At 40.9% G+C, this 21370-nt stretch overlaps 3 protein-coding genes across 3 annotated transcripts; 2 read left to right on the forward strand and 1 right to left on the reverse strand.

The window, feature by feature from the left end:
* Nucleotides 1-1963: 1963 nt before the first annotated feature.
* On the forward strand, nt 1964-3847 carry LOC115752120 (60S ribosomal protein L35-like). Its single transcript, XM_030690173.2, has 4 exons — nt 1964-2076; nt 2171-2306; nt 2881-3037; nt 3599-3847. Exons 1-4 carry the CDS (start codon nt 2073-2075, stop codon nt 3671-3673), a joined length of 372 nt encoding a protein of 123 aa, XP_030546033.1. The 5' UTR covers nt 1964-2072; the 3' UTR covers nt 3674-3847.
* Nucleotides 3848-10670: 6823 nt separating this feature from the next.
* On the forward strand, nt 10671-12877 carry LOC115752062 (exocyst complex component EXO70H1). Its single transcript, XM_030690112.2, has one exon. It carries the CDS (start codon nt 10754-10756, stop codon nt 12662-12664), a length of 1911 nt encoding a protein of 636 aa, XP_030545972.2. The 5' UTR covers nt 10671-10753; the 3' UTR covers nt 12665-12877.
* A 4156-nt stretch (nt 12878-17033) lies between these two features.
* Nucleotides 17034-18005, reverse strand: LOC115755048 (probable membrane-associated kinase regulator 4). The gene has a single exon (XM_030694306.2). The coding sequence runs from the start codon at nt 18003-18005 to the stop codon at nt 17034-17036; it is 972 nt and encodes a 323-aa protein (XP_030550166.1).
* Between the last annotated feature and the right edge of the window lie 3365 nt (nt 18006-21370).

Consider the following 21370-nt stretch of genomic DNA (forward strand, 5'->3'; position numbering starts at 1 on the left):
AATTAGTGATCGGTCAACGGTTTGAAAACTCTTCTCATTGGGCAGTCAACAAGTTGAATGATTAGAAAGTGACATGCTCAGCAAAATATAGATAAAGAAACTTAGATTCACCGATATTACTTTACATGCTTAACAACTACAAAGAATTTGCAAAATTTATACGCGGAGCGTTGGAAGTTCTAAAACTTATAGCGAGAATGGAATCGAGTCTTAAAATTTTCATAAAAAGCGCTATCAAATCATAAAACTTATCCAATTAGTACAATCGAGTACTTCCGTTTACTTTACCCAGTTTAATCAATAATGCTGATGCTGACATAGCTTTTTCTTACAACAATGAATATGCGCTTTCACGCATATGGACAGGTTATGTATGCCCATTTATGGTACTTTATTAACCTACCCCGCTGGAAAAAAAAATTGGAAGAAGAAAAACTTTTATAATTCGAGATCATGCTTTTTGGGACACGATGAAAGGATTCGCAATCGATTTGCTAATCACGAATAGGTTATAGTAGGCTCTAATTGATTATAATTTTCTAATTTAGGCTCCGATTATTTCGCGAATAGTAAATGGTTTGCAAAATATATATATTTTTTAAATAATCATTTGTATCGCTTATAAAAATTGATTAAACGAAAAATATTCTTATCGTCTACAAAAATATTTAGAAATGAACTGCTATCGAAAATATTTTCCCTTCTAAGCGATCCCAATCCCGAAAGAGAAGTGTTCTTTTTTTTTCTTTCTTTTCTTTCTTGAAATTAATAGTTGTTATTAGTTCTTTTTGCGTAACATAAAAAGAAAAAACGCTAATTAAGAAAAATGGTCGCTTTCTTTACCAAATTCTTCTCTGAGGCATCATTTTCAGTACAACTGACTTTTCAGCTGCCAAGAGTCGGTTAGTCGATGAGATTGCGACTTCTCGACGCGTACAAAGCAACGGGTGAGTGAGAGAGCTCACGGGGAGGCAAACCAAACACAGTTGGTAGCTAAGTGCTTTTTTTTTTTTTTTTATTATTACCTATAGACAAGTGCGTTGGAAGTCCTAAACTTGCCACGAAAGTGCGATCGAGTCCTAAGGCTTTGAAAAAAGTGCAATCTAGTCCTAAAACTTATTACGAAAGTGCAATCGAATCCTAAAACTCTTAAAATGTTCAATCAAATCCAAGTCCTGAAACTTTCAAAAATGCAATCAACGGAAGGGTTTGATTTTATCAATTTGACAAGTTTGAGGGCTTGATTGCATTTTTTAAATATTTTAGGACTCAATTGCATTTTCATGATGAGTTGCGAGACTCCTAACGCACTTGTTCTTATTATCCATTGGCCCAGTTTGTTATTGTTATTATTAATATCGTTATTATTCAATGGTGGACATGCTTTAAATTTTAATTAAAGGTAGGCTCATGATGAATTTAGAATTGGCTCATGATCAACGTGACAATTCAACCAATTAGAACGAGCGAATCCCATGGACCATGTCCCCTTCTTGTTGGATCTATGGTGTGATGCGCATCACTTCTTAATTTGTATGATCGAATCCGCTTCTTTTGTCTAAGGATATATGCTGATAAATTACTTTATTTGGAAATTTTGTGCTAATCAATAATTACTAATGAAACTATATATACTTTAGTGCCAACATTGCAAGCGCTTCATTAAATGCCCCTCGTTTGTATGAACAATAATTCTAATCTACCCACCTTATCTCTAATTAGATTAATCTTCTCGTAAATTTAATACTCGTAAGACCATTATTATAATTAATATTTTTTTAAATCACAATCTTTTTCTAACAGTGGCAAAAACAATAATAATAAAAAGAAACGGGTCTTAAGCCCAATGAGATATAATTTATCAGGCCCAATCTTCGTTTTTTTGGTTTGGAGGCCCAATGAGCTTTACTTAGCCCAAAATGCCATGACGACTTCGATTGCGTTCCTGAGGCCCAATACAGCTCATCGTATATATTGGCAAACCCTAGCGATTGCAAGACCCTCCCACTCAATTTCACCCACCGTCGCAGAGAGGCGGCCATTGAAGCTCAGACGAAGCAAAAGCAATAGCAATGGGTAACGATTTCCTCTCATCCTCGCTTTCGTCGTTTGGAGATAGACCCTCTGATTTCTTGCTTTTTTTCTGACTGTTCTTTATTTCAATGTGAAGCGAGGATTAAGGTTCACGAGCTGCGACAGAAGCCGAAGGCGGATCTGCTGAGCCATCAGAAGGACCTCAAGGCCGAGCTCGCTCTCCTTCGCGTCGCCAAGGTCACCGGAGGTGCGCCGAACAAGCTCTCCAAGATGTAAGTCTGCAGTCCTTCGTCACGTGCTTATGTGCGATCGTGTGCTGTATTGCTTTGTTCGAGAATGTGATTGTACCGGTGAAACGATCGGTAGTTTGAGTTATTCGCAGGTCTGCAACGGGTAGGCGGTTCTAGGACATTGTGTCCATAGATGGTATAAATTTGCTTTCGGGATTTGATTTGTGAGATGAGGGTTACTTGATTGAATTTGAGTACGACGCTGGAGATGAATCAGCGCTCTCCGCAACATTTTCATTGTGAATGTTTTAGTGAACATTGTTTCTTTCTGAGTTCAACGTGGTTGACCGGGTACCCTAGGATATGTGCTATTTGCATCCTTTGGATGTGTCTCTTGGTTGGATGGTGTTATTAGGAGGTGGGATGAATCTGATATCAATGCCAGGAAATGGGTGTCTCTCCTTTTGATTGTGTTTCTGTAGAGGGGGTAATTCTCTCATTTAGTTAAATGATGCGGGCCTTGAGCGTCTTTAAAGCTTTTGTTTGATCTGACGGTTACCTAGGGTTCTTGCTCTGTCCTTGTGGCTTGATATGAGTTTTGGGTTTCATGGTGCAGAAAGGTGGCAAGGTTGTCGATTGCGCAGGTATTGACTGTGATCTCACAGAAGCAGAAGGCTGCATTGAGGGAGGCCTACAAGAAGAAGAAGTACTTGCCGCTTGATCTGCGTCCAAAAAAGACTAGAGCCATCCGAAGAAGGCTTACCAAGCACCAGGTGATGCACTGTTTCTACTTTCTACCTTCATATGAAAAACACTTTGGAATTGGTTTTGCAAAATGCCAAGTGAGCGAATTTGTCCTGATGGGACTGACAAGATCTTCATTGTGTTTGGATTAAGGAAGTGGAAGGAGTTGACGTGAGTTGCGAAATAGTGACACTCAAATATGTTGGGTATCGAAAGTTGGGAGGAATGCGATAAAAGATAAGAAGAGAAAGGGAGTGGAAGGAAAAGGAAAAAAAATAGAAGTTGCAATCACTTCATACCATTGGCTAAACTTAGTTGTGAATAGCATATAGTCTACATAGTTCAATGAATTTATTACCATCCAGATGATTTCCCTTCTATTCACACTCATATAGGAGAAGTAAATTACTGTTTCCATTCACCATTGCTTTGTTGTTTTCCGCTGTCCTCTAACTTAGATTACCCAGAGTAAATAAGTTCATCATGTTCGCCTTCCACGAGGACTACGTAGCTTCTCTTTCTTTTGTGATGTTTCTATATTTTATTTAGAGCCTATCTTCGTCTTTTGATTTATTTTTACGGACCAACAGGCGTCTTTGAAGACAGAACGGGAGAAGAAGAGAGAAATGTACTTCCCCGTGAGGAAATATGCTATCAAGGCCTAGGCGGCACTCACCATGCAATTTTTCCATTCTATATCCTCCAATAGAGTAATTTTCAGCTTCTGTCTCACTCTTAGTTTCTTCTTATTTGACCGATATCCAGCTAGCAGAGTGATTTTGTTTGCCTTTGGACTCGTTACTGCCTCACCTAAAACTAGAATACTAGGTAGTGTTATTAAGTCTAAAGCCATGCCTTACTAGGTGGTCAAGTGTAGGGCAGTGGTGGCGAGGGACGACAGGTTGCTGTGATAGAAAGAGAAGTTATTGAATTTCAGTTTTCATCGCCTTATCGTCTCATAGGGATGATCGCGTAAGGGTAAGGGTCTCGACATCGGCATCGAAGGTAAGTGCCTAGGCAACGCTGCAGCCAAATTGAAACTTTGCTAAAAACCTTGCGGTCTTGTGGAAGGAGGGAGGAGACCATGAGATGCTTTATTTGATACGACTGCTGGTTAATTTGTCTTGCAACTCGTGGTCATTAGGTTTGCGAGTCTTGACCTCATTCCGCTCGAACCGAAATAGCTCTAGCACGAGGTTAGACCGGAATAGCTCCTAGCAAGAGGTTAGACCGACTGACTTGGGGGACTTGTGCCAACAATCACTCAAATCCCACTTCAACAACTAGATCAGAGTAATTCGAGTGCAAATCAAGGCGCGATCTAAGCTTTCCTTTTCCTTATGTTGCGTTTGCAAGCCTGGCTTAGGACTCTGTAGTTTTGAACCATCTGTAATTATGCATGTCCACGTGTGTATATTTCCAAAAGCTTCAACCTTCCTCCGGATTATAAGCGTGATTTTCTTTTTCGTTTTTAAAATGTTGGAAATTTTCAGTTGAGGACCCAAGTTGTTAATTTTTCCTCAAATACTAAAAGTGGATTTTATTTTAAATAAGGGCTTGAATTGGCTTTTGTTTCAAATAAGGGTTTGGAGTATTATTATTTTTTTTAAATAAGGACCTTAAGTGATCATGATTGTTTCGAATAAGAATCTGACTTCATCGGTCAGCTATATATTTTGGTTGCTCAAGGACATTTTTGTCCAAAGATGGTTTGAGCTACAAATAGAAAAACTAAAAGTTTTCCAAAAAAAAAAAAAAAATACATGTGGGAGGATTGCTTGTGGTCCTTGCCTCATTGCTGGTGGGGTTGCCGGCGCCTTCCCTTGTCGTAATCGGGAGAGAGGGTCATGGCAAGATATGGGAGACCCTCTCCCCTTTTTTGGAGGGCTTGCTGGCTCTCACCTCTGGTCATGGCCGATACGAGTCTGGGGTCATGGCCGACCCCCCACAAGCAGAGGGGTTGCCCTCCTGCCTATATTTTTTTGTTTCTTTTTTCCCGTAAGTTATAGGTTTTTCTTTTAAAGTAAAACCATATGGTTTTCTCAATGACGCACGCAAAGTATATTGTCTCGCAATAAGACCGACAGGACTAATTAATGATGTAATATCTCCTGTAATGGCCAATTCAAAGGGGAAGACCTGAAAGCCAGATCATCTGCGCATGTTCCAAAGTCGTGACGCATTAAAGACCAGATCATGTGCACATGCTCCAAAGTCCTGGCGCATTAAGCACGTTCTTCCTAGAAAACAAGAAATGGCCTCATTTTCCCTCAACCATGGCATCTGGATCAAGTAACGGTGGGATGTGATTCAGGAAGCAACCTGTTCGTGGACTGCTTCCTAGCGAATTTCCAAAGACGCTCAAAGTTATGCCTGAAAGACACTTGCGTTTCTCCAACACAGCATTTGCTCCTCATATTTCATCGGAAAATCTAAAGTAACCGACCCCAACTAGAACAAAGTCGTGCGATACGATGTCAAGATTTTGATCGGCATGTCTATTAGTGTTGAGTTTAGATATCGTAGTCAATCTAAAACTGATTTTACTGCGTGATTGGGGTGGAAACATTGAACATCGCATCATTTCACGTCGTATATTGACTTTGTGGCGATGTTAACGGAAGTAAATTCGCTTGTACACGAAGTCAAAGTCATTTTATCTCCTCGTCGTTCGGAACATTCGGGCGGCTTTCTCCAGAGTCAAGACAAAGCCGTTTTCTTGAAAATCTCTGTCTAGCCTTAGTTCATACGATATGTATAGAGGTGGATCACAATCTCTTAAGATCTCCACATTCTTGTCTTTCTTTCCACGTACCAAATTATGTTCTTTTTATTTTAATAGCGCTTAGATGGGTTGATTCCGTCTTCGAATTCAACAAGAGAATCGCTATTATCATTCGATTTGAAAATCCACGGTCTATCGTATGCATAATTGCATATAGATCACTTTGGAAAAAAGTGGTGAGGAGGTGCGACCGGTGTTGCCACTTCCTATGGGTATTACCATGAGAATATCACGCCCGTAATGACATGCGAAACTCTCTACGCCGAGTCATTAACCTACATGTCATATTTCAGGAGCACTTTGAAATCTCTCTCGCCTTTGCTCGACAGAGAAAGCAAAGCTTTTAGTATAATCCTTGAGCTTGTCGATTTCGTACGCCTGCAGGTGAGGCATGTGCACGAAAAGATTGAGCGTCCGATAAGGAAAGAGCACAACACGTGCCGGGAAGTCATGAGATCTAGTTAATTATCGATCAAAACGAGGGTAAATTACCAAAAAAGCCATAAAAATATTGTTATTGTGTCAATTCAATCATTCCGACAAGTACTCACGTGGTGATGTCGACGTCCAGCGGCTGACTAGTGGAAGAAGGAGAAGAAAACAAAAAGAAAAAATAACCATTCAAAAAAATACCAAAAATTCTTAGAAATTTTCACGTCAATGCCGGCACAGTCAAAATTGGCTGAAAGTACCAAGTGCAAAAGGTTTAGGACTGAATTGATAAAAAAAAAAGAGTGTAGAATTGAATTGTCATAATTACAATAAATTTAGAACTTTTTTAGTAATTGTTCCGTTGAAGCAATGGCAATTGAAGAGAAAAATCAACTCGCCAGCAAAAAGAAGAGGAAGAAGAAAAAGCCTATAAAATTTTTAAAAAGTCAAATAAGGAGCTGTTTCGTTAAACTCATTTGATTATCAATTTTTACAATCCAGAGGCATGAAGAAGGACGTGCTGCGCCTTTTTGGTTAACGTAATTGACCCATTAAAATTAAACCTCCTCTGTGAAACTTTTCTCAGCTTGGGATTTTGACTACATGTCGCTTAAAACATGTCGCTTAATCCATCGGCATCATCATTGACCGAAAAATTCTTCATGTTATGATTTGACAATGTCAACGTTAACGTTAGTCTCAAATGAGAGAATATTAAATAAACGGATCAATACTGACGCAGTCCATATTTTATGGTCTAGACGACTAAATTATATGAACCGGTAATCGCAATAATTGTTATCGAGCGCAGACCATGGAGGCGATGACCGGTTCAGATCAATCTTTTAATTATCTTAATATTATTTATCCACATTTTTTCTTATCCAGAAGAGCGATAGCCCCACTGTTCGAGCTTTCTTGTTATGACAAATATTAAAAGTCCTTTCTTGTTATGACAAGTATTAAAAGTCCATCTAGGTTTCAAAAACTCTTCGGACCGTGTTTAAGTGGAGGTCGTGGTGGTGGGTTCCTGCGCTAGCCCCTCCCGAGGACTAGTCGTGCCAAAATATTTTTGAGCGAGCTCGCCCGGCCGGGAACCTCGTCATAAAAAAAATCCTCTTTTCACGAAAATGGAACCATTTGAAAAATATTTTTTCCCAAAAATCGCTAATATCGTTCGAAATAATTAACTAATTAAAATTATTTTAATTATCGATAACTAATAATGTCTACTGTCATTTCGTCGTAATCTTGTGTAGTTAGAAGTGTGGTTAAACGATTGGTTTGCACCGGAAAACTCCCGCCCTTGTCGTGTGGAGAATGCAGCGGCAAGATTGCGTGCGGTCCGTGTACGCAATCGGGGCGAGATCGGTCCCATGACGGGGGGGTGTTGACCGACCGATTATTCAAATGGCCCGGGCGAGCTTTGAATGTCTTTTAGTGGGTGTTGACTGTTGACCAGCCCGCCGTTCGTGGAGAGAAGAACGGGGAAGGGATGAACGATGATAACGATATCAGGAAGACCAAGCACAAAACCCAGATGGATTAGGTCAGCGAAACTTGGCATCTTCCAATGAACAGGACTCTCTCTCTCTCTCTCTCTTCCTGAAATGGAAATCCGAAAAGATGAGGCCGGAGTTTGGCTTCGGAGGCACTTAGCCGTTTGTTCAAAGCAAGGGCGAGGGCACGTTTGGTGACCATTTCGATTCTCCGATTCTGTTCCTCCGAGCAAAAAAGACGAGAAATAGTTTGGTAATGTAAATGATTTCGATTCTAATTCTATTCTCGAGAATAGTTTTGAAGCAAAAATAAGAATAAAAAATTATTCTAAAAAAAAATCACTTTTGAGAATAAAAAAAAATCTCAGTTCTTTTTAAAATATTAAGTCCACACGGGCTTTCATGTAGACTTCTAAATGTAAAAATAATTAAAATTAGAATTGAAAATTTACTAACAACTGATTTTTTAAATACATTTTTTAAAATTAAATTTAAAAATAAACTTTAAAATTTAACCAAAAAAAACTTAAAATTTTAATAGGGAGGAATTTTAAAAAATTAAAATAAAATAAAAATTTTAAAATTGGGGGAAATTTAAAATATTCAAAACACTATGAAAATTTTTAAAAAATTTAAAAAATTAAAACAAATTAAAAAGCATTTTTTAAAAAAAATTAAAAAAAAGATGAAGATTTAAAAAAAAAAATTCACCATCCGATTGTCTCGAGAATAGAAATTTTGAGCAATTACCAAACGTGTTTCTGTTTCGAAAATAAAAATTTTGTACAATTACCAAACGTGTTTCGATTATCTAAAAATCATCTAGGGAATAAAATTAGAAAATATGATTTTAATCGGAATCGTTGACAAATAGGCCGACGAACAATCGAGAAAGATAATACACTTCCATTGGCATTGACACGTAAGTCATAACCCATCGATGAACGAGACCCGATCGGGCATTGTGAAGAGAATTGCGCCGCAAAGGGGATAGGTCTCCTGTTTGATCCCTTAGCACAAGTTCATTTCAAATGGCCACATATCAATAATCACCTAGCAAGACCAAACGTGGGGATTATCACACTTGATAAAAGTCTAATCGATTGCCGAATGAGGTGGAACACCTAAAAAAAGGGTAAAAAAATAGAGAAAAGTGAACATTAAGTCGTGGAAAAAATGATATGGAAGATATCTTCATTAAAATGATATTTTGTATCATTTACAAAAGATGAATGAATGAAAAATATTTTCATGATCCACAAAAATGATTAAAACATATATTTTTATAAATAATGAAAGCATTTTTATTGATTAACCGTCTCAAGCGATCATATTTAGCAAAATATTATCCAAATTATTAATTTGCCACCGCCAACCACCACTGTGACCACCGCCGCCAAGTCGCCGTCTCCGGCCTCCGGAGTAAAATCTAAATAATAATGTTTTATTTTTAAGAATTATTTTTTAAGAAATTTAAAAAGTTTTAAATTGAAGTTTTAGAAATTTTTCTGTAGCCGACAATAATTTTTCATGGATGATCTCAAAAGTAGAAATTTTCAATCAAACGAGTTTCTCTAATTAGAAATCAACTTAGAAAAACCAACTTCTTGTTAGAAGTTGATTTTAACGATAGAAATTATTTGCCATGTTTCCATGCGACCTTAGCCATCCTCTCTCTTTCCCTTTCTCTCTTTGCCAATTCGGTTTCTGCAGCCACCTCCACAATACGTTCAACACGCATATGGCCGTATGCGTAATTGAATTTGAGCACATTTTGCCCAAGGGAAAGACCCCGGGGGACAAGATTTCTCAATCCGAAAAAGAAGACCAGAGGCGTAGAAAATAGTTGTTGCCTAGGAAACCAAAGTCTTTTCCAGACCAGATCAACTATTGCTGCTGGGAACGCTGAGGTTTTGTCCAGCAAAAGCTCTCCGGCAACGTTGCAACCCATCTAGAAGCCCTCACGCATGACCTAGGCACAAAAGTGCACATTCATGCTGGTGGTTTCAGACAAGCTAATAACCCTTAATGCCCCCTCCAATCTAAAGACTTGCCTTCACATCATACCTGTCAAACGTGAAGGGGTTTATCAGAAATGAAAATCACACAGAAGAAAAAAAAAAAAGAGATTACCAGTTCATCCCAAGATTAGGTACGCACTATATGCCCCCAATTCAACACTTACAATGATAAAACCGAGCAAAATATATATTGCCAAAAAACGAGCTAAAAAATCTAAAACTTCTTAATTTCAACCATACGGGCCAGCTTAACTCGGTTAAAAAATATACATGCCCCGAAACGGTCTAAGTCGGCCTGGGCGCCTCGACCCTGGTCAAATGTTGGATAACACTTTAGTTTCCTCTCACTGATCCCGGTGTGAGAAACAAGGGTCTCCGAAGCATTCGCCAACTCCAACAAAACAGTCTGAGTTGGGTCGTAAATGGTCCGACTTAAATAACCGGTTTTATGATCCGTGCACAATCCACATTCCTAAAATACTTTCATATTTAATTCAGTCTATGAAAAACTCATGCCCAAACTAAGGTGAGAGTGCGAGATGAGAAAGCTTGAGATCGAGGGCAAGCGAGTGAGAATGGAAAGAGAGTCGGAGAGATTGATTGGGTTTAAAAGTTATAAATCCATCTATGACCCATTCATTGAGTATAATCGATCCATATAACAGCTTAACTCGGTTAAGAAATGTGTTTGTGATCCTGTCTCGAAAAGTCTGCTTGACATGGCAAATGTCTTAGCACAAGCAAGGGAATTTCTCGGTTCCTTCCGGTTTGACCGGGGACCCTTCAAAACTCGGTCAGTCAATGCTTCTTGGTTTGAAATGACAAATCCAAGTAAACCGCCAACATCCCCAGAGCGGACGACCCCGAGGAATCCATGGCTTCTTCTTCCTCTATATTACCCCCCTTCGAACCAGAAGCCATCAACCCAACCCTCCTGCTCTCTCTCTCTCTCTTCTCTTCTCTCTCTACCCCTCCCCGTAAGACACATTCAACACGGACAATCCAGAGATGGGGTTGATGAGAATGCCGGAGATTTCAGAAGATAATGCCTTCACGCCGAGACAAGCCATGTCGACCTCCATCTCCTCTTCCAAAACGCTTTCGTCCTCTCTCTCATCTCGAGCTTCTGGCAACTGGAAGCTCGCCCCCATTTCCGACTTCTCCGGTCCGGCTGTGGAGGAAACTCTCCGGAATGCCGAATCCGTGATCAAGAAATGGGACTTGAACTCGAAAACCCCCTACACCCAGGTCGCCTCTCTCTTCGTCCACGACAGGGAAGAAGCCAAGAGCTTCCTCAAATCCGCCAATGACCTCCGCGAGGCCATGCATTTCCTCGTCACTAACCATTCGAGCTCCGACAAGCTAGTTCTCGCGCAGAGCCTCACGCAGATTGCCATGAAAAGGCTCGAGAAGGAGCTCTACCACATCCTCTCCACGAACAGAGAACACCTCGATCCCGAGTCCGTATCCCGGAAATCTTCCCGCCATTCTGACAATTCCGAAAACGAGAACGGGATCGTTTCCGATGACGAGATGGTGAAAGTCTCCGAGTCCACCATGGAGGACGTGAAATCCGTGGTCGATTGCATGATCAGCGCAGGGTATGGCACAGAGTGCATAAAGATCTACAAGCTCATGAGGAAGTCGGCGGTCGACGAAGGCATATACCGGCTCGGGATCGAACGGATCAAGTCTTCTCAAATCCAGAAGCTAACCTGGAGTTCGCGCGAGCATCTGATCAAGAACTGGCTGAACGCAGTGAAAGTCGCGGTGCAGACGCTCTTCAAGGGAGAGAGGATCCTCTGTGACCACGTTTTCTCTGCATCCAGCAAAATCAGGGAATCCTGCTTTGCCGAGATTACCAAAGAGGCAGCGATCAACCTGTTCCGACTGCCGGAAATCATGGCAAGAATCAAAGGATCGCCGCATAGAATTTTTAAATTGATCGAGCTCTACGAAGCAACTTACGAACTTTGGCCCGATATCGAGTCCATATTCAAGTTCGATTCGATGTTGGCTGTCAAATTACAAGCCCTCTCTACGCTGGTGAAGCTTGGAAACATGGTCCAAGTGATCCTATCGAACTACGAAGCCACAATTCAGAAGGACTCCTCCAAAATTCTCCCCGAAGGCGGCGGAATCCACACGCTCACTCAGTCGGTGATGGAATTCACGACTTCCCTCACCAATTACAGCGCGACTCTCTCCGACATCTTGACGGACCATCCACGAGCTGGAAATCTGAATCTGCCTGCGTCGTACTTCGATGGCCCCAGCTCCGGCGATCTCCCGACGTCGCCGGTCTTGGTCCGATTAGCGTTGCTAATCCTTGTCCTGCAATGCAAGCTCGACGCCAAGGCCGAGCTCTACAAGGACGTCTCACTCTCCTACCTATTCCTCGCCAATAATCTGAACTACATAGTGGAAAAGGTGAGATCGACCAATCTCAAGTACCTGCTTGGGGACGAGTGGGTGGCGACGCACGCGGAGAAGGTGACGCAGTACGCGGCGAGCTACGAGGCGGCAGCGTGGAGCAAGGTCCTCTCGTCACTGCCAGAGGCAGCGGCCAAGGAAGGATCCCCGGCGATGTCGCCGGATGCGGTGAGGGCGTGTCTCCAGAGGTTCGGCGCCGCGTTCGAGGAGGAGTACCGGAAGCAGACGTCATGGACCGTGCCGGACGGGAAGCTGAGGGACGAGATCAAGGTGTCCATCTCGAGGAAGCTCGTGCCGGCATACGGGCAGTTCTGCGAGGCCTGCCTAGGGATTGCGAGCGGCGACGGAGAGGCGGAGAGGAAGCTCGCGAGTTTCGGGGCGGATGATCTGGGGAACTACTTGTCGGACTTGTTCCACGGGAAGGCGGTTTCGAGGGGTTCGTCGCAGTCGCTGTCGTGGCGGTCTCGAGGGTGTTTGCTACGTTGATTTGAAATGGATCGACTTGTTTCTTCCTTCCTCTTGTGCGACGGTGGAGGATGTGAATAGAATAAACTTTGCCGACGATGGGTCGTCGTCGGCTGCTTTCTTTCTGTTTCGGTTGGTTCCTGAAAATTTTCCCGGGAAAATAAGCGTCTGTCTCAAATGGGCAATGAATTTCTTTTACGACATTCACGTAAAAATCAAATCTTTAACGACAATGGAAATTCGTTACGGCAAAGGATCCTAAAATCATTATTAACTACATTTGACATGCTTCTTCAAAACTGTTTTAACTAAAGAGAATTACGCAATTCAAGAGCTTTGCAACGAGTGAAATTGCGATTGGCAACAAAGAAACTCTATTTAATTCAAACCATATGGCTCGAGACCCAATATTTCTAGAATTAGTATTGTTTCATCGCGATGTAAGGATACTCATTAACAAAAACTTTCAATATGTAAAATGGGGCAAAAGGACAATTTTAGTGCCAAAAGTTGTGTACGAAGATACACTTCGGTGCCAAAAGTTTCAAAAGGATCACTTTAGTGCCAAATCGGAGACAAAAAAATCACTTTGGTGCCTCCGACGAGAATTTCTGATGAAAAAAATACGTGGCATTTTTAATTAGTTTTTAAATTTTAATTGGTATTTTAGAAAACTAATGAAGTCCACGTGAACTTCAAGATTCAGAAAAAAAAAAAATAATAGAAAAAATTTAAAATAAAAAAATTATTTAAAATAAATTGAAATAAGCTAAAAAATTAAGAAAAAACTAAAAAAAGAAGCAAATTAGGTGGCGAGGGTTATAGCAACCCTCGCCGCCCGGCCCTCGCCTAGGGCCAGCAGGGTTGCCAAGCCCCGGCCATGGCTAGCCATTGCCGACGATGGTGGGGCGGCGGTGGCAAGGCTATAGCCCTCGCCAACCGATGGTTCCCTTTTTTTTAATTTTTTTTTTATTTAGCTTATTTTTCAAATTATTTTAAATAAAAAATTTAAATTTAAAAAGAAAATGCCACGATGTAGCTGCGGTGAACCACGACATTGTCATATATTAATAAAAAAAAGTGCCACGTTAGATTTCCAGCGAAAAATATCGGAGTTGGCACTTAAGTAATCCTTTTTCAAAAAATTGAGTACTAAAGTGATCCGTTTGAAACTTTTGGCACCAAAGTAATCTCCGAACACAACTTTTGGCATCAAAAGTTTCCTTTTGCCCGAAAAATGGCTATCTTAAACACAAAAAATGCTCACATGAACCTAATTGAAATTAGGACCGATTGAGGTGGGTGCAATCAGATCTAAAGTGTAGGAGCATTAGGAAAAGTGGTGGGTTCAAATTAGAGGTGAGCAATTCCATATAGATTTCACATAGAACATGAAACCTACCCATTTGAACGAGTCATTCATTTTTTAGAAGCTTGAAACTTACCCTATCATAAGTTCTAAGGTCGGTTCCAAGATCTATCAAAGTTTCACATGTATTTTTAATTGAATGATTGGAGTGAATTATCACCTTTAATAACTACAACTTACTATTATAATCCACTAACTTCAAATTATGTTTAGACACAAAACATGAAATATTAATAAAATAAAAGATTCGGTCATAAATATCACCGAAAATGAAAATCTAGACTAATAGTTCCTCATTACACATTCATCAACGAATGCTAAGGATCATGCGAAGACATATACCAAGAAAAATGGCTCAATATCCAAAAAAAATCTCAACTTAGCATTTGTCCTAATTATATCCAAAACTTTTTTTATCTCATAAAAACCCCCAACTTTTACTTTTGTCCCAATTCTACCGGCTTGATACCCAAAAAATCCTCAACTTTAACGTTTGTCTCAATTATATCCAAAACTTTTCTTGTCTCATAAAAAATCTCCAACTTTTATTTTTGTCTCAATTCTACCACCGTTAGCCTTCCATCCATAATCACCATTAGTTAATCTATGTGGCATTTTCATGTCGTTAATGAACTACACCTTAGAAAAGTTGACACAAAAAAATCCCTCAGCTTGTTTTCTGCTGTCTACTTCCCCTACACATTGCCGAAAGATACAGAACCACTCAAGGCGGCACGTTTCGGATTATCTCGGCACTTAATAACCCAAAGAACAACTAGACGTGGAGATATGATTAGTTGAACGAATGATCTCAAATCTCGTCATCCCTAAAACATATTGTTTCCGAATTTCAAAGATTCATTGGTAAGTTTGGTAAGAAAATTCGAATCACGTAAGATTAATTAAAGGTAATTATGGACGGAAAGCTTATGGTGGTAAATTGAAACAAAAGTAAAAGTTGAGGGTTTTTTATGAAGAGAAAAAGTTTTGAATATAATTGGGACATATGTTAAGTTTAGGCTTTTTTGGCTATTAGGCTGGTAGAGTTTTTTTTTTTTTTTTTTTTTTGGCTATGAGACAAAGTAAAAGTTGATGATTTTTTTATAAAAATTTTTGGATATAATTGGAACCGATGCTAAAATTGGAAAAAAAAAATGATATTAGGCTCAAGAAAAACACAAAAACTTAAAAGCTGAAACATACCCTTTAAATCTTGGAACCTGAAATCAGGCAAGTTTTCACTAATCTGATTTGATGTTTTTGATTATACCCTGAAACCATGTTGAGTCGTAGTTCAAATTAAGAGGAACGGGGCTTCTTCATTTTCTCTGTGAAAAACCAGTTTCCAGCAGCAGAGGCTCTTGCCAGGAGAAATTTGGCAGCCTTGCCATCCCAAAAAAAAAAATTACTTTGGCAGCCTTGAGAGTTCTTTTCTTGTTGGGTGAAGCAGAGTCGCACACCCGTTTGAATACCGTGAGAAAATCTGGCACGAGAATGAAATTCGAGAGTAAACAAATGTACAGCATCGCCCGCAGTCCGTACAAGTCTGAATACGTGAGGTCCCTCTCTCTCTCTCTCTCTCTCTACTGTGAAGTGAAACCTGCTTTTTAGGATGCTCAGTGCTCTTTTAGGATGCTCAGTGCTCAAAACATAATCATACATTCGGCTGACATGTTGCCTCAATTTATGATTCTCGGACACCCATTCAGAAGATGAGCAAACGAAAGAGGAAAACGACTCCTCCCCTTCCCCCTTAATTCACCCAACCCTCACGGCCATCTTGGAGCACTCGACTCGTCTTCCTACTCCAACTATGCACACTCCCTCCCTCTCATCTTGACCCAAACTTCGTCGCTCTTCTTATCCAGGACCGTCTTTCTACCCGGAAAACCTCGACTCGGCCCGGCTCAAGCTACATAGACCAACTGAAGTGCAGCGCCGAACCCAAATGTCCTACATGGTTTAGCAGTTGGATCAGCTGAATTCGCAGAAGCCGATGGCTGCGTCTCCAAGTGATCTAATGCCGAATTAAAAGCTGATCTAACTAGGCCTTGCTGTAAGGGAACCATTTTACGTACCTGGAAGCCGAGTGTCTAACCTACGTTCGATAACCATGTAGGATTTGCAAATATATAGGTCTTCGACATGATCGTGTCTTCGGTACTCTCTCTCTCTCTCTCTCTCTCTCTCCAACTCTAAATGATAGCAGTTTACAGTTCGAGTATCTAATGGCAAGAAAAGGCCACGCACAGTTTACAGCAACCATTACATTGCCTTGACATATATAACATAGGATGATGGTAATGCAGATTCTTTACGCCACTTCAGAACTTTTCTGCGAGTTAAACTTCCGGCGGCAAAGATTGCTGTCTATCTATCTGATAGGATGTCGTTGACAGACAAATCCATCTGACTCGGTGAAAGGATGCTTCTGACGGCGCCATTTTGTTCGGAACTCTTCACAGTAAAACGGGGGAAATAAGATGCTCAGGAGCAGGGATCAAATTTGCTGTCTTTGTCATCAGTCGATGAATGAGGACAACGCTGCCGCATGCGCATTCTGTCTTATACTACACAGTTTCGAATTGAACTTCATTCGATACATGAACGCGCTTCGGGAATTTGTATCTCTCTCCTCATTTGAAGGGAAAGAAAAGAAGATTTGAGAAAAAAAGTTAAAAGTAAATGAGTAACTTTGGGGGTGTTTCTTGAACACTGAGGATCCATGGCATGCTGACTGGCACTTTTATTGACTATGAGGAAGTACAATTTGATACAAATTTTTTTTTTTTTTGGGTCCAAAGTGCAATTTGATACATCCAAAAGAGCCTCTGGTCTAACCTAAATAGGACAGGAACGTCAGACCGTACCATCGGAATTTTCTTCCTAGTCATTTTCAAAACCGTTAGTTAATGGATGGAAGAGAAGTACAAGAAGTTGCACTGACAGTCCTTTTTGTGGCCCGTTTAACTTACTCCCACTATGATGCAAAAAAAAAAAAAAAAACTTACTCCCACTAAATTACAACATGTTTTGACACTGCTTGCAATAGGCAATTGCTCCCTGAATTGGGGACTCTACTTGCATATACCCTTTGCTGCTTCTGCTCAGAAGCTGAAATTTGCCGAACCTGTTGGCGTCGTTTGAACATGAAGACGAGGAAGAGTTGGAAGACGACGATGACAAGGAGGAGGACGTCGAGATCTTGATCGATGAATGCCGCTTGTTTGATACGGTAGACGTCCTCATGTGCTGAGATCCGCCACCATTCTCAAAGGCCTTTTCTTCATTAAAGCTTCTAACTGCGCTGGGAACTCTGCCGAACTTATTTTTCCTCGTCGAATCGTCACTCCGTTCGCGGGACTCGCTCGTTTTCAAAGCATGGTTTCGGGCTGCTTCTGTGCAGGACTCGTTTGAGCAGCTGGATTTGCCAAACAAGGCATTGACGTAGGCCCGGGAAGCCTTGAGCTTAGACAAAGACTGCTTGATCATCTTGATTCTCCCTGTCCATGACTTGATCTTCGCGCTTTCCTTCTCAAAGTTGCTCGTTGCCGCCGCCGACATGCCAGCGAGATACTCATCCAAGTTGAGCTCTCTGCTGATCCTGAAGGACTCGGAGGGCGACACGTTGCACGAGTCGAACAGCGTGCTCATCGCCGTCGGAGTAGGGGCGGTCGACACTAGAGGAGTGCTGTAGAACTCGTCGTAGTATTTGTCGTCGCCATCGAGCTCGAGGAGCTTTTCGACCATCTCTAGGCGAGGAGGGAGGTGGAGAGGGAGGAGCTTGCCTTTGTAGAACAGCTCATCAGCTGGTGAGGTTGAGGCTTCTTTGCGATCTAACGAGGTTGAGGACATCTGGAACTCGAATTCTCTGTGGGTTTGAGCAGGACTAGGAATGATGGAGTGGCCATGGAAGATGGAGTATGAACTCACTTCCATGTCTATGTACTCTTCCTCTAGATGCTCGTCATGTGGCGGAAGACTTCTGGCCATAGTATGTAGAGATTCTCTCTCTCTCTCTCTCTCTCTCTCTCTCTCTAGGGTTGCTACTGAGGTTGTTCAAGTGGAGAATTCGTGCACAGGCATCCTTTTATAGAGATGCCTGATGAAACACAAGGCCAATCTGGGAATCGTTTATTACCATAAATTCATGGAACACTTCCATGGTACTTCGAATTACTGTATCATCTTATGAACGTTTTGCCATAACTAAATTAGAAAAGAATTGTAACATATCGTAAAATTGTCTTGCGACATTATGAAAGTTCGTCTTAATCAACTTTCATTGTTTAAAAAGGATGATATGACAAATTAGCATATCTTAGAAATTTCCTAAGTTCAGGGTGGCTGGAGCAAAGCAGTCTCAGGTCATAGGTGACTTCATCAAGAGCATATTTGTCGTTGGGACCGCAAGACCTATGAAGTGATTAGAAGTAATGTAATCACTAATCACAAAAGATAAGGGGATGTGAAAAGGTGGGCACTTCTCATAATCAGCATTGCTTGATTTAACTAAGTCGAGTAGCTGGGAAAAAGAGAAATGATTTTGTATTAGGGTACGATATTGGAGGAGGGACCCCCACTTTGCTTTGCCCACAAGCTTAATTTAGGCTCCGTCTGTTTCGAGAGAAAACAAATCATTTGGAAAGAATTTTCCCAAAAATAATTGCTTATATTGTTTAAAATAATTAATCAATTAAAAATATTTGGCATATGCGCGCTGGAAGTCTTAAAACTTGTCACAAATATGTAATTAAGTCAAAAAACTTGCAAAAATTATAATCAAGTCCTAAAACTTGTCAAATTGGTGCAATGGAATCCTTCTATTAGATCGGAAATGGTTGACGGGGGTTTTAATGCGGGGAGGGCTGCGAAACTCTCCTAGATCTTGGCGGGGGTGTGCAGGCCCTCTCCGCCTGCTTTCCAACCTTTTTTTTGGTTCTTTTTTCTTAATGTATCCTATTTTAATTTAATTTAAATATAATTTGTGCAAAAAAACATATTTGGATCAAAATTAGGTCGTTTTAGCCATGTCATCGTCACGTAGGATAGAAAAAATAATTATAAAAGTCATGTCAGCATGTTTCATCAACCAAGTCAGAATGAATTAATGGAAGAACTTGGTGGAACCAATTCAACAAATTTTAGGATTTAATTGCACTATTTGCAAGTTTTAAGAATCAATTGCTCTTCCCGACAAGTTTTAAAACTTCCAAGTACACTTATCCCAAAATATTTTTATTGTCAACAATAACTTATGTCTAAATATTTTCATGAAGGATGAAAATATTTTTGTTCAATTTTTTTTTTTTGTAAGAGATACAAATGATCGTTTTTAGAAAAATATTTTCACGTTGTTCATTTTTATCGTGAAACAAACGAAGTCTTATAAAGTCTTGCCATTTTTCTTCTGTTTAAAAACTCGCGTGCAATTCACTCCTTCCAAAGATTTGAAAATGCAGGAGGAAGACAAAGGCATGTTCTTGGGGATAGAAGGATTGCTAACAAAACGCCTTACTTCTTGAAAGCGAGTTCTTTTCAAGCTAGGAGGACGCACGAGATGTTGCCAGATATAATACACTATGAAAGCCGATGTTCGCATGCACCACCACTGAATAAATAAAAACTGGGGTTAACCCTCTAGCCATTGCATGTGGCTTTTACTTCATCTAAAGAAACCCTTAACTGAGAAGGAAAAGAAACCCTAAGAGCCTGAAAATAACTTTACCGCCACCTTTTTCTAGGTTTGATCGCATTCGCTGGATTCTCTGTGTATGGTTCTTGTTCCAGTCTTTTGAATTGTGTATTCTATAGGAGAGTCTCATGGGCATATCTACTGCTGAATACAAACCACGTACTTGGTAACATTCATACAAAACCTAACAAGGGCGAATTACAAACGGTTTTCTAACCCTTAAAACCATGATTCAGTGGGGTCCCATAGTATCGAAATCTTTAGGGTTGTGTTCATTTGTTGATGGAGTCCCATGGTATGGAGAGAGAGAGAGAGAGAGAGAGAGAGATATGTTGACCTGGTGAGGACAAAGACAAGCACAAAGAGGCGACATTGGATAGTGGAGCTAAGAAATTTATGGATGCACTGCCTGCTAAGCTCGAGACCGTCTTGGTCCCCGTCTACCCTTTTAATACAGTCCGCACGTTCGACCAAGAATTCTCTCTTCTGTTCCTTTCGTCGATCAATCCTTTCTTTTGCTTTTGTCGCCCCCCATTGAATTGATGATGTTCTTCAGTTCAAAGTTACAGGGTACTTGTTGCCTAAAAAAGAAAGTCAGGGCGGGTACGTACTTGCAACATCTGTCTTTTCACCCAATAATCGCAGAGGGACTACTCCTGTAAAAATAGCTTGGATTCACCATTCTGGGCAAGCGACTTTTGCTCCTTTATTTTTTTAACTTGAAAATGTCCCGTTCCCAGACCGAGTTGCTTTCTGCACGAAACGGTCCAAAGGGCAAAAGTTGCTTCCTGTCCAGTGGAAGGAGCCTCGGTAAATAAATCTTGTGGTACTTCATTGTGCTCATGAATCTCCAGTCCAGTCTACAGTTTTCCTTCTACTTTTTCCTCTCTCTTTTTTTTTTTTGGCTTCTTTGGGAGGGCAGTTTTCTTCATTTGGAAAGAGAACCAAGAATTTACCAAATCTTTACTTTGGGGGCAAAACGCAAATGAGGAGACGGGTAAATGGAAGCCACAACTTGTTCCATTGGAATGACCCACCACCACCAGAATATCTGGACACCTACTATGGTTCGAGCAGACCCAAGGATTGACAAGGCGGACCCTCTCCATCTCGATTGAAGGGGGTCTCCATTGCCGGGTATCCCCCCAGCAGGAACAAAAAGCATGACAATTGCAGCATTGAATAGGGCTCAAGCAGCTCCAATCCAACCTTTTTCCCGGGGGGGTCAACTTTAGGGCTTTGGCTTTTTGTCAAAGAGATTTTCCAGTAAATCCACTTCCTTTTGTACCCTCATTTCCTGAGCAAGCAAGGCCCCTGCGCAATGATGACGCTCCGCGAAAGATGATACAAGCTCCAACTTCCATATCGGGAGGACCTTTTGCCATAAAATATCAAAACAACAATCTCGGTGCCCCACGTTTCGTGATTTTCTACTTCCCTCTTGTAAAGAGAGAGGGCGGCAGGCACGGGAGGTCCACACCGGGCAACTTCAGAGATAAAATCCAACCCCACTTTGGAGCAGCCAAGCAGTTTAGACCACAACTTTGACCAAAATCGAAAGCCATGAGCGGTGCAAGATGCAATGTGGTATCACGTCGACGTCTGTAGCTCGACCAGCACTAGATCGTTGCTTCATAGAAACAAGGAGGATCATCCAAGGATC

The sequence above is a fragment of the Rhodamnia argentea genome, chromosome 5 (assembly GCF_020921035.1).
Source record: "Rhodamnia argentea isolate NSW1041297 chromosome 5, ASM2092103v1, whole genome shotgun sequence".
Classification (NCBI taxonomy): domain Eukaryota; kingdom Viridiplantae; phylum Streptophyta; class Magnoliopsida; order Myrtales; family Myrtaceae; genus Rhodamnia; species Rhodamnia argentea.